Below are 14573 nucleotides of genomic sequence, written 5' to 3'. Positions count from 1 at the left end.
GATGACGATACTTATCGCCAAAGCAATTTTGCAAATGGTATCAACAAATGGTAACTGATGACGAACAATTTGTGGGGAAGGCAGTGTGGAGAGACGAAGCACAATTTAAACTTAATGTAAACGTGAATCGGCATAACAGTGTGTACTGGGCACCGCAAAATCCACATGTTTATGTGGATAAAGTGGTCAATCTACCAGGGGTTCATGTGTGGTGTGCGCTATCATCTGGGGCTTAGTAGGACCCATTTCTTTAATGCTACTATCACTGGAGAAGTGTACCTCTAAATGTTACGCACATCAATTTTGCCAGGTATACGTGCGCTTTATGGAGTTGATGAAGAGTCTTCTACCAACAGGACGGGGCGCCACCACACTACCATCTATCCATACGAGCTTTCTTGGATGACACTTTTTCGGGGCATTGGATTGGACGAAAAGGGCTCATTGAGTTCCCTCCACGGCCGCCAGATCTAACACCTATGGACTTTTACCTGTGGGGAACTGTGAAAGCTAACATCTACCGGCGTAAGCCACGTACGCTGGAGGAACTTCGCCAGGAAATTACAGCGACAAGTGCAGCGATCTCCACTGTAACATTGACTGATGTAGTTGCAGCGATTGCTCGTCATTCTGTTATATGTATGGCAGCCAATGGTGAACATTTTGAACATTTAAAGTAACCATGTGCTAAACTGAATGTCGTGCAACATGTGTGATCAATTATTAAATGTAAAAAAAAACACAGGAGTAATAATTTTCGTTCCTTAATGTGTGTATACATTTTTCTGGCGGACTCTATATACCTTAGAGTGAAACCCGACACAAACAGACAAATTGTAGTGTTCGCAAGATATGCTTGCTAAGTACGGACTTTTCATTTCTGTAGCAACGACTTTTTCCACTGAAGTCCAGAATAACCCAAGCCATTGCCACTGAACTACATAAGACAAAGTTTTTCCAAGCAAAGCGAACCCAAGACGTGGCGTAAATAATTATCAAAATTGTATCGTGAACAAGCATCAGCTAGCAAATTAGTCCTTCCTTTAGCGAAAATCCAAAGAAAGCTGACTGATGTACCTTAATAGTTTACCGTAGCTTAAGGCCACCAATTAAAACGTATTAAACAAAACTGCACACTACACTGCTAGAACCTAATCAAGCCCACATGAATAAACAACCCCACAACCAATATAACATCTCATGCAAAAAGATAGCTAATACATTTAATACTACAACTTCATGGCACTTTAATTTCATTTTATAATAATTAGCTGACTTTTTACCAGTTAATAGCTGGAGCCCCATGCACGAAGAGAAGTTTGGCGTGTGACCAAATTAAAATCACCACTCTTGCAACAACTGTGTATAATGTCACGACTTTCATATTGCAACTCATCCCCTTTGCTTATGCAAAGTATCCGTATTCAGATAGCATACGATAATTGCAGCTGTTACAGCTTATTGAACAACACTTTTCTTGCTCCTTGATTTGTAGCTCATAGTTTCAGTTCCCACATTCAAACAAGAATACATGTAGTTAACACGTACAAAATCTTTAATCCAGTAAACCCGTAGTGAATACACCTCTAAAATATTCATCTCGACAGCAGAATACCCCTCAAACATTTTGAAATGAACATACATAACGTTCACCGATGACAATAAGAACCCCCACAAAATTCTTAAACAAAACACGAGAAAATTATTCAGTTCATATATATCTTCTCAATTTCTCACCACTGCATTGATTCTAAGCAGCTGCTGCTTGCAATAATGTGGCCTCTCACTGCTTCGCCAAAAATCTTATCACTAAACGCGTCTACGTAATAATGTTCAAAAATAAAGCAAACAATAAACTTACCCTTAGCCTGCTATATACACTTTGGTAATGGCCTGTTTTACCTTAACCTACTCCCTCTTGCACTGTCTCCTTTCCACTTATCACTTACATAAGCTGACCACCAAGTTCTTTCCAGTCAAAGTGCCCTTAATCTTAATTTATTCCTATCACGTCTACCATTTATTTCAAGTACATCTTTTCAACAGTGTCAATGGCCTTGCCTCAGTGGTAACACCGGTTCCCGTCATATCACCACAATTAAGCGCTGTTAGGCTTGGCTAGCACTTTGATGACTAACCATCCGTGTCCGCCGATTGCTGTTGGCAAGTGGGGTGCACTCAGCCCTTGTGAAGCCATTTGAGGAGATATTTGATTGAAAAGTAGCGGCTCTGGTCACGAAAACTGACAACAGCCATCGGCGTGCTGACCACACGCACCTTCATACCCACATCCAATGGCGCCTATTGACTGAGGATGACACGGCGGTCAGTCGGTGCCGTTTGGTCTTCCGATGCCTGTTTGGCCCGAGTTTAGCTCAGATTTTCTCTTTACAGTATATTCTTGGCTCATATTTACTGAGACAGTCTGTGCCCTGTCTCAAATTTTACATCTGAAACAACTTCCTTCTTTACTGGCTTACTGTAATTCCCAATAGAATTTTTTGATCTTACTCCGGTAACTGAAAATTCAATTGTCACAAACAGAGCTCCCATTATCTACCAAAGCAGTCTCACATACTTCTACCACTCTAAGATTTATTAGAGGCTGAACTTTTTCAAGTGATCATGTTTCAATTCATTTTCAGTTAACAGATCCTCCCCTACCTCATGTCTACACCATGGGCACGCCTATTTACACTAATGGTTCTATCGTATCATACCATGAAAAGCTTAAATTAAAAGCGTCTTTAAATTCTGAATTTTCTACACATAATCCTGCTAAGTTTCTGACAACTTTATATTTTTTTTTTTCTCTTCCATGTTTCTGGTATCAATTGCTAGTGAAATTCTGCAAAGCCTACTGAGTCCTTGACTCCATAATTACAGTCATCTTCCCCCCATCCATTCAGTATCTATATATGTAGTTTGCAGAAATCTGAGTAGGTCGCAAGGTAATAAGTTCTTCATTGGATACAAAATGACTTTATAGATCGAAAATGTAGCGTTGAGGCGTATGCCATGATCAGATAGTCTGTCGAAAATAAAACATTATGTACAACTATACATGAAATGATAATCAAAAATAGTTACAAAATTAATATGCACAACTTTTCCAGACGTTTCGACATAAGGCATTTACCCTGGCACTAAAGGTAATCTATGGACCTGATAATTATATGGTATTAATGTAGCCAACATGAACAGATTGAACAAGAATGCTGAGCTGAGAACAAAGTAAATAAATTTTGACACCAGAAGCTGTTATGTGCGTGGCTATTAGATATTAAAGTAATCTCAAACTTTGTGCAGACTTTATTATGAACAACAATAATTCAGCGCAATATTTCAAATTTGTAATACAAAGAGACAACAATATTCAGAACAAAAAACTTTTTGAAAAAAAACTACAGGCTGCCTACAAGGTACCATATTGTTTCACATAATATGGATGTAGAATATGTTTAGTACATGCAGTTGCATTCTCCTATAGTGTTGAAGTTTTTATATATGTAGCGCAATTCACATGTAAAATACAAAAGATCTAACAACAAATAAGAACAGAAACATAATTTTCTTGACCAAGCACTCTCGGTAGTGCACTTACTTTAGTGTCACCCCATACATAAGATCAGTGATCTTGTAGTTTAGGTCACGTGTATTACGTCCAATATTTTAATGGTTATGTTTTTATTCTTTTTGCTGTTAGTTCTTCTGTATTTTACATGTGGTATGTGCTGTTTACAAAAATTGTAACACAAAAGAGCAATGCGGCTGCGTGTAAAAAACACATCCTACTTCATTATTACGGAAATAATAATGCATCTTGTAAGCACCCTGTAATTTTTTTAAAGTTCTTTTGCTCTGAATATAGTTGACTCATTCTATTATGAATTTGAAATAATATACTGAACTATTGCTACTCATAATAAAATCTTCACCAAGCTTGATGACGCTGTAATATTCCGTAGCCATTCACGTAACGCCATGTGGTATTCAATTTTATTTACTTTGTACACAGCTCAGGATTCTTGTTCAGTCTGTTCATGTTGGTTATGTTAATATCATGTAACAATCGGGTCCTCTTGCTTCCTTCAGTGCCAGGGTATGTGCCTTATGTGTACAGGTTTAGCAGAATTGTGTGTATTGGTTTTTTTGTAATTGTTTTTTAATTTAATTTCATGTTTTTACTATTACATATATAGCAACATGTAATGTTCTATTTTTGACAGATTATCTGATGGTGGCACACGCCGAAATGCATAATTTTCGATTATTGGTAAAGTTATTCAGTGTCCAGTGAATGACGTATTACCTTGCGACCTACTCAGCTTTCTAGAATCTACATGTGTGGTTTACCACGGTCGCTTTGTCATTAAGTGTCTAATTCAGTCTCATCCATACCCATATACTGTTCATCAATATAAATCAAGAAATTTTTGATTTCATTATCTCCACTAAAGAACTATTAGCCACACTACTATCATTCCCCAAGTTATGTTTTCCCATCATAATAAATACATATTCCTCCACTAATAATTCAAAATCTTTATCACAATTAGATATTTCTTTGAAAACATTTTTGTACTCAAGATTCTCCACACTTCACTCCCTGCTGTACCTAGAATAATCATGCTTACTAAGCTCCCAACAGTCAGGTGCACACTTCTGATACCACTTTGTCCTGGCTATCCATTCACTAGAATCAAATCTCTCTCCTCCTTATTCTCCCTAGCTTTAAGGAAATGTGCGTTTCCCCCTTCTTCATTCATACAATTTGCAACAGAATTTCCATCATTAGGAATTATAGTATCATTCACAGCTTCAAACACAAAAGCATGATTATCTGCAGCTATATTCTGCGTATTACAAAAAAAATCACCACCAAAACCATATGATTCAGCAAAACCTGCCTGTTCAGAATTAAATTCATCCACATCACTGGAGCATGTAACTCCTTGCACACTCTCGTTCACACAAACACTAGATTCAGGCAGTATTAAATAATTTTAATTAATATTGTGTTTATACTGGTTGCTGGTGAGGAGGAAAGTTAGTTATTGGTATTTTATTAATGATCTCATTCATAAGCTGCCATATCACAGTCATCACAGTCGCTCAAGAAAATTATAAATAAGCTTTACTTGTTTAATCAGAATCGGAAGATGACTCTCCTTGTCCGCAGTCTCGATGATTCGAAGCGATCTGCAATCCTGTGTAAATAAAATGTCTTGGTTTTCTTGCGTTGCGTAGTCAGTCGGGAAACTGTGGATCAAGCCGAAATTTTGCTTTGATAGAGTTTAATTATCCGATGAAATAATGGAGCTCTTCGATCTAATAACTGCAGGTTAGTTTCCAATTCATCGGACGTTCCCTTCTGATTACCAACGAAACGACACCTCTGTGCAAATTTCCAATTAGAGAATACATATATAATGAAATTCCTTACACACCATTGATGTAAATATATTTTCTTGAGTAGCATACAATATATTTTCAATCTCGTTCTTCGAGTAATCTTGACAGGAAAATTACAATTATTCAATGCGGCTATTAGGCACGGAAAAGATTCTAGAAGTCCTCTCAACACACCAGAGAGAATATTACAAAGAGTAATTATGCGCTCATGGAATAGTAATAGTACTGTAATACTTTGCGCATCGATTCTGCGAGTATATAGATGGTCCAGTAGGAAACGTAATTCACTCATAGAATTGTGCAGGGATAATTAGTAGAATATCAAGAGATATTACAATTACCTCTACAAATTACCATTGACTTCTACTTAAGTAGATACCATTTCACATAACTCAGTATCATTTCTGTTGCAAACTACACCCTCGTTTTCAACGCCTGAATACGCATTTACTTGCTAAGGTTCCACAGTTGATCTTAATTCATTTTTAATATACACTCCTGGAAATTGAAATAAGAACACCGTGAATTCATTGTCCCAGGAAGGGGAAACTTTATTGACACATTCCTGGGGTCAGATACATCACATGATCACACTGACAGAACCACAGGCACATAGACACAGGCAACACAGCATGCACAATGTCGGCACTAGTACAGTGTATATCCACCTTTCGCAGCAATGCAGGCTGCTATTCTCCCATGGAGACGATCGTAGAGATGCTGGATGTAGTCCTGTGGAACGGCTTGCCATGCCATTTCCACCTGGCGCCTCAGTTGGACCAGCGTTCGTGCTGGACGTGCAGACCGCGTGAGACGACGCTTCATCCAGTCCCAAACATGCTCAATGGGGGACAGATCCGGAGATCTTGCTGGCCAGGGTAGCTCACTTACACCTTCTAGAGCACGTTGGGTGACACGGGATACATGCGGACGTGCATTGTCCTGTTGGAACAGCAAGTTCCCTTGCCGGTATAGGAATGGTAGAACGATGGGATCGATGACGGTTTGGATGTACCGTGCACTATTCAGTGTCCCCTCGACGATCACCAGAGGTGTACGGCCAGTGTAGGAGATCGCTCCCCACACCATGATGCCGGGTGTTGGCCCTGTGTGCCTCGGTCGTATGCAGTCCTGATTGTGGCGCTCACCTGCACGGCGCCAAACACGCATACGACCATCATTGGCACCAAGGCAGAAGCGACTCTCATCGCTGAAGACGACACGTCTCCATTCGTCCCTCCATTCACGCCTGTCGCGACACCACTGGAGGCGGACTGCACGATGTTGGGGCGTGAGCGGAAGCCGGCCTAACGGTGTGCGGGACCGTAGCCCAGCTTCATGGAGACGGTTGCGAATGGTCCTCGCCGATACCCCAGGAGCAACAGTGTCCCTAATTTGCTGGGAAGTGGCGGTGCGGTCCCCTACGGCACTGCGTAGGATCCTACGGTCTTGGCATGCATCCGTGCGTCGCTGCGGTCCGGTCCCGGGTCGATGGGGCACGTGCACCTTCCGCCGACCACTGGCGACAACATCGATGTACTGTGGAGACCTCACACCCCACGTGTTGAGCAATTCGGCGGTACGTCCATCCGGCCTCCCGCATGCCCACTATACGCCCTCGTTCAAAGTCCGTCAACTGCACATACGGTTCACGTCCACGCTGTCGCGGCATGCTACCAGTGTTAAAGACTGCGATGGAGCGCCGTATGCCACGGCAAACTGGCTGACACTGACGGCGGCGGTGCACAAATGCTGCGCAGCTAGCGCCATTCGACGGCCAACACCGCGGTTCGTGGTGTGTCCGCTATGCCGTGCGTGTAATCATTGCTTGTACAGCCCTCTCGCAGTGTCCGGAGCAAGTATGGTGCGTCTGACACACCGGTGTCAATGTGTTCTTTTTTCCATTTCCAGGAGTGTAGATGCCAAACCAACACTGTTTTCCTTTACGTTCTTAAAGCTACCATCCCCTACATTAAATAGATCCCCAAAATTAGTTGCAAAAATTTCTCCTATAAGAATTTCTTTCATTATTGTCCTCAATCCAGCTTTCAAAATAAGTTATCGTTTGAGGGAACCGCCTCGATCCAAAGTATCCTCTCTTCCATTACTTCTTTGCGCAGGCTTCCTGAGCACGGCCGACGCTGAAGCTCCGGGCAACATGGGCCTCAAGGACCAGGCGCTGGCGCTTGGCTGGGTGCGCGACAACATCGCCGCGTTCGGCGGGGACCCACACAACGTCACCATCTTCGGCGAGAGCGCCGGCGCTGCCTCCGTGCACCTCCACATGCTGTCGCCCGCCAGCAGAGGTCGGTCTGCCACCATCTACATTCTATGTAACGAGCCTGTGTGAAGACTGAAATGGCAGTGCATCTACATGTCCTGTCCACAGACAACGTCCATTTCATGCATTACATATCTCAGTGCCACTTTAATATGGGATTATCAAAATAAAACTTACCCAAAAAATGTCTTACGCATTTCGTGACAACGCAGCCTGAACAGGGAAGAAGTGACTAGAGAAAAAGTGAAGAAACAAACTTAACCGAAACGAGTACGAGATACGATTATTCAGGGGAAAGATAGCGTACAGAAAAGTACAATAAGATTCCACTGTAGAACTGTCGTGCCGGAACATTACCAAAAAAAACCTGCATTTTCACCCTTACGTATACTATGTTACGCTTCAGTTAAAGCTTCCAGCTCAATAAGCATTTGTTCAGTTCCGCCGTGATTTCTGCATGAAATAGTATCTACATTGAATGTACATTTATACCCTGCAAACGACCTTATGATGTGTGACGAAGGGTGCTTTGTGTACCCACTGTCTACATCTACATCTACATCTACATCCATACTCCGCAAGCCACCTGACGGTTCCTACCTTTCGTGTTTTAGCCGCGTGTGATGCACGGGAAGAACGATTTTAGGTAAGCCTCCGTGTGAACTCAAATCTCTCTCATTTTACCCTCATAGTCTTCCCACAGGATATACGTAGGAGTAAGTAAAGTAGTGACTCGCGCTTCTACAAACGAACGGCCTCGAAATTTTAATGACAAAGAAAAAAAACTTTAATCTTGATATTTATGTATTGTACATAACAATCCACCACCTCACATGATTAGTGGGTCCTTGAATGTTACAATAATATTATTTTTAGCAGCTGATTTACAGTGTTTACATGTGAGCTTACAGTACAGTACAGTGTATTACAATGAACAATTTATTTACTGTTGTTGACAATGTATTTATTCTAATGGCTACTTAATGGCTAACCTCTGTTGCCTGCAGCGTCACAGATGTGCACGGCCTTGTCCAACAAGCCAATCCCGATGAGCGTGCCCCCGACACTAGGCAGGCCAACGATGACTTAGACGCTGCAGGTTCCTACCTTTGTTTCCTAGTTCTAAGTCCTACTAACTAGATTCCATTCTGTGTCAAGTCCGCTGCATGTCTCAGTTCGGTATTTTTGTACCCCACTCCCCATAGTCCTGCTCGTGGCGGATTCCAACTGTGATGTTAGTCGACCCATCCAAGCACAGGCGGTACAGGATCGGGGTACTGGGACACATTTGGTTAGTTGTTACTGTTCACGAATCGTCCCTCGGTAATTCTAATATAACTGTCCGTGATACCTCGTTTGCTAGATTGTTTAAAGTACGAATTGTATCCTCATGTCTTAATAGGAAGTAGGTGTCATTATTTGGTAGTTGTCGTAATGCGGCTACTACATCACAGAAAAGGAGGCACTCGTAAACCACATTGTCGGGAGTACCCTCCTGTGCGCCACAGTCACACACAGGCGTAGCCCTCCTCCCAAACCGACATAGATATGTCGGATAGGGCCATGATCAGTGATAAAGCGGAACAGTCCCCGAGTTGGCTCAAAGTACTTCATGCCCAACCGTTCTTTCACGTCTGGTAAAGTTGAAATGTCCTTCGGCCAGTATCATCAGCTTCCCAGGATTCCTGCCATAGCTCCTCGCCTCTTCTCCTAATCGCGCTCTCATCCCCAACCTGAACCCCAGAATGTCCCCTGTTTTCTCGATGTTCCCTTTCTTGGCCCAGAATCATGCTGCTTGCTCTCTAATTTTGATGTCAAGAGGACACAGCCTCATCATCACTAACAGGGCCCCACCTGGATATGTCCTGTAGGCGCCCACTGACCTTAATATCATGTTCCTCTGTACACTTCTCACCGTCATGGCAGGCACCACCCTCGTAACATTTCTGTGCTAACTACGCGAAACAGTGAAAAAAAGTGCTGTTTTTCTCTCCATCTACAAATGCTGTTTGATAACGGTCGCGGACTGACGATCAAACCTCAAGTACCGGGGAACGAGCTAGCTCCTTCGTGGGTGGGCTACACACAAGGCTGGTTCAAGGCCCAAGCGACACAAGCGACCGCTTGGGGCGTCCAAGTCCAAAAATCACATACAAGGTGTATCACAGTTAATGGTGAAAACGGACACAGGTGAAAGTATCCGATAACAGAAGCAAAAACGTTCCAGTAAACACGGCTCCGCACATTAACCACTAGAGCGAATGTGTCGAGTATGTGGTTGTGAGCCGTCACTGAATTCAATAACAGATATTACTCTATTTGATGTAAATGTATTTCAAATGAAGACTCTTCGATCAAGTCCCCATATATTTGGGATAAAATTTCATCCAAGGCCTACCTTAACAATATGTGCAATACTACTTTAGCACGTGACAGTTTACAGTTTAATATGTACTCATATCTGTGAACGGAGGTTTTCCACGTGTCATCCTCACATTTACCTCTACATCTTCATCTACATCTACATCTGCATGGATACCCTGCAAATCACGTTTAAGTGCCTGGCACAGTGTTCATCGAACCACCTTCACAAATCCATATTATTCCAATCTCGTACAGCGTGCGGAAAGAAAGAACACCTGTATCTTTCACTAAGAGCCCTGATTTCCCTTATTTTCTCGTGGTGATCATTTCTCCCTATGTAGGTCCGTGTCAAAAGAATATTTTCGCATTCGAAAGAGAAGGTTGGTGATTGGAATTTCGTGAGAAGATTCCGTCGCAACGAAAAACGCCTTTCTTTTAATGATGTCCAGCCCAAATCCTGTATCATTTCTGTGACACTCTCTCCCATATTTCGCGATAATATAAAACGTGCTGCCCTTCTTTGAACTTTATCAATATACTCCGTCAGTCGTATCTGGTAAGGGTCCCAAACCGCGCAGCAGTATTCTAAAACAGGACCGACAAGCATAGTGTAGGCATTCTCTTTAGTTGATTTGTTACATTTTCGAAGTGCCCTGCCAATGAAACGCAGTCTATGGTTACCCTTCCCCACAACATTTTCTATGTGTTCCTTCCAATTTAAGTTGTTCTTAATTGTAATACTTAGGTATTTAGTTGAATTTACGGCTTTTAGATTAGACTGACTTATCGTGTAACCGAAATTTTTCGAATTCGTTTTAGCACTCATGTGGATGACCTTATTAGTCGATTAACGACAGCGTCATCTGCAAACAACCTAAGAAGGCTGCTCATATTGTCTCCCAAATCGTTTGTATAGATTAGGAACAGCAAAGGGCCCATGACACTACCTTGGGGAACGCCAGAAATCACTTCTGTTTTACTCAATGACTTTCCGTCAGTTACTACGACTGTGACCTCTCTGACCGGAAATCACAAATCCAGTAACATAACTGAGACGATATTCCATAAGCACGCAATTTCACTACAAGCCGCTTGTGTGGTACAGTGTCAAAAGCCTTCCGGAATCCAGAAATACGGAATCGATCTGAAATCCCTTGTCAATAGCACTCAGCATTTAATGTGAATAAAGAGCTAGTTGTGTTTCACAGGAACGATGTTTTCTAAACCCATGTTGATTGTGTCAATAGATGCAATACTGCTCGTCTTGCCTCTGCAGTGAGTTACGAAATCTTTCAAACACCCGCAGATCTTCTCATAAATCTTGACAACACTGAACAGTTCATTGTCCCAGTTCTTAAACTGTATCAGTAGGTGAGTTATACACTTAATTTTTTAGATGACTGAAAGTTTCATTATTCTAATGAATGTTATTGTTAATTACGCACAAAAATGTGTAAAGCTTTATCTCTGACAATATTATTGTTATCTATATTTTTTCCCTGACAATTGCTAGGCTATCTAGTAAAACGTTATTATCGTTATCATAAAATCTGATATGTAGCCGTACAACTTGTATTATGAAAACCCTTTTTCCAGTATGTCAGTATTCAAACATATTCTGGAACTTCCTACTATCGGACTTGTCAGTATTTTGATAGAGAACAAAAAAATTAATTATTCTTCTTATAAATCATGAAAAATCAATTCTCTTGTATCTGACTGCTTTTTTTAAAATGTTCCTGGACGCAACAAACAACTTATCTCGTCTTGCTGCTGCAACTGCATTAATATTGTATCCAGCAACATGCGAAAATAATTCAAAAGAAATACTGCGATCCATGCAGATTCCAATCCATGGTCACAACTACTCATGCAACCTCCCCTCCTTTTTTTTATAGAAATTAAGTGGCCAGGAGAGGTTTCGTCAACAAGCTTAAAGCGGGGGAAAAAAGTGAAAGTAATTAATAAAAAATTTTAATTTACTATGTTTCGAAAATTGACGATTCACACACTTACAAATTTTACTCAGACCTTTCCTTGTACAGTTTTATTAGCAAAAACTTTCATTATACTACGATGTTCTTAATCACTGGTCACAACAAAGATACGAGTATTACTTTCAATGTATGCATATACAAGTCCGACAAAATCCCTCCAGTGCGCAAGTAAGCAACAACTACGCGCAGCAAAAAGCCAAATTACCAAAAATTCTCGATTAATAGAAAAATCTCCTTTGGCGCCACTAGCTGCGAACTATACTGACGTGCGGCTTCTCTCCACGCCACGCTGCGTCCGACTATTCTCAACAACTGCCCGCTCGCTACCACTCGTTGTAATAATATCTAAGACTCAGAGCTTGTGGGCCGGCCGCGGTGGTCTCGCGGTTCTAGGCGCTCAGTCCGGAACCGCGCGACTGCTACGGTCGCAGGTTCGAATCCTGCCTCAGGCATGGATGTGTGTGATGTCCTTAGGTTAGTTAGGTTTAAGTAGTTCTAAGTTCTAGGGGACTTACCACAGATGTTAAGTCCCGTAGTGCTCAGAGCCATTTGAACCATTTTTGAATCAGAGCTTGTGTATGAATCCAGCAGCAGAACCAACACCGAACTTTCAAAAAAGGATATGAAAGTCCGGCTTTGATGAGTACAGACTGAAAAATCCAGAGGACTGACATCAGGTGGCCGTGGAGACGGAGGTACAGCCCGTGCTCGGCCCATCCAACTTGGACAGTATGGCGCGTTAGGTGCCGTCTTGTGTCAGCAACAAATTGCGCCATTGCTCCATCATAGCTGCACCACATTCCCCAAAGATCCCCAAGGTAGACACTGTGTCAAATTTGAACCCAATTGAAAGTGCACTTAATCGAAAAGTTAACCTTGCAAACACGGCTTTACTACGCACTGTACCCATTGTGGCTGATTTAAATTGGAGATTTGTGTGGATATAATATGAAAGCAATCTCTTTCGTGTGAATAAAGAGCTGGTTGTGTTTCACAAGAACAATATTTTCTGAGTCCTTGATAACTATTTGTCAAGAGATCGTTTTCTTCCAGTTAATTCATAATGTTCGAACGCAGTATATGCACTAAAATCCTACTGCAAATCTGCGTCAGTCATTTGGTTCTGTAATTGAGCGGATTACTCCTATTTCCTTTCTTGAGTATTGGTGTGACTTGGGAAACTTTCAAATCTTTAGGTATGTCTCTTTCGACGAACGAGTGCCCTATATCACTGCCAAATATGGAGCTATTGTATCAGCATACTCTAAAACGAACGTAACTGGTACAAGAGGGGATTCAATAGGTAATACAACTTTTTTTCCGAAAGCAAGCTCGTTTTATTCAGAATTCCAATACACCATGTTATTTCACTACTCTATTGGCTACAAAACCCCGTTTTTCAACACAATCTCCGCCCAATGCGACGGCCTTACGCCACCTTACTGGGAGAGCCTGTATGCCCGCATGGTAACACTCTACTGGTTGACGTCGGAGTCAACACCTTGCTGCATAAATAACCACCACATTATCCAAGCACTGCTTCTCTTGGGGTCCATCCTTCACTGGACCAAACAGATGGAAGTCGGAGGGTGCGAGGCCCGCGACGAAGGTGTAGGGTGGACGAAGAAGAATAGTCCAGGGAATTTTGTGAGTTCCCCTCTAGTGCACAAACTTCTGTGAGGCCCTGTGATGTCTTGGAGAAGGAGAAGTTGGTTTGCATCTTTCTGGCGACGAACACGCTGAAGTCGTTTCTTCAGTTTCCTGAGGGCAGCAAAATACACTTCAGCGTTGATGGTAGCAGCTTGAGGGAGGAGACCAAAGGCATAACCCCTTCAGTGTTCCAGAAGCTCTTTGCCGCGACTTTCTACCGGCTGCGGTTGCGGCTTTGAACTGTTTTTCGTAGGAGAGGTGATGTCTCGCCACTCCATGGATTGCCTTTTTGTTTCCAGTTCGAAGCGATGAACCAATTTCCATCGCCTGTAACGATGTTCGACAAAATATTGTCACGATTAGCCTCGTGACGTGCAAGTAATTACGCACAGATGGTCCTTCGTTGCTCTTTATGATCGTGTGTTAGGCGGTGAGGAACCCACAGGACACATACCACTGAATACCTCTAATGGTGGACTTGTGTCTCAGCTTTATCAACAGAGACGTCCAGTTGAGCAGCGATGTGTTTGACTGTGATCCATCGATCATCTGGAATGAGAGTGTCCGTACGTTACAATACTGCAGAAGTCACAGCTGTGTGCGGCTGGCGGGTATGCGGAAGATCGGAAAGGTTTGCGCGACCTTGATGCGATAGTGACAGGCGCCTCGCTCAACGACTCGCCGTGCTCTTGTTCACTGTCAGGTCTCCGCTGACGTTCTAGAAGCGCCTACGGATATCTGCGATGCTCTGGTTTTCCTCCAAGTGAAACTCAATGAGATGTCTCTGCTTGGAACGCACCTCAATTACAGACGCCATTTTGATGGCTACATGCAGCGCCGTCACCAACTGAAACTTCAATGGAACC

The 14573-nt window shown here is 42.4% G+C and overlaps 1 protein-coding gene across 1 annotated transcript in view; it reads left to right on the top strand.

The window, feature by feature from the left end:
- LOC126334667 (juvenile hormone esterase-like) overlaps positions 1-14573 on the top strand; it is a 191635-nt gene that overhangs the window by 79532 nt on the left and 97530 nt on the right. The window contains exon 4 of the mRNA XM_049997132.1: positions 7536-7721. Within this exon, the coding sequence (XP_049853089.1) occupies positions 7536-7721 (186 nt within the window). The remainder of the gene's footprint in view (positions 1-7535; positions 7722-14573) is intronic.

The sequence above is a fragment of the Schistocerca gregaria genome, chromosome 2 (genome assembly GCF_023897955.1).
Source record: "Schistocerca gregaria isolate iqSchGreg1 chromosome 2, iqSchGreg1.2, whole genome shotgun sequence".
NCBI classification, from domain to species: Eukaryota; Metazoa; Arthropoda; class Insecta; order Orthoptera; family Acrididae; genus Schistocerca; species Schistocerca gregaria.
The sequence above is the reverse complement of the archived record's forward strand: the minus strand, read 5'-3'. Positions and strand labels throughout refer to the sequence as shown.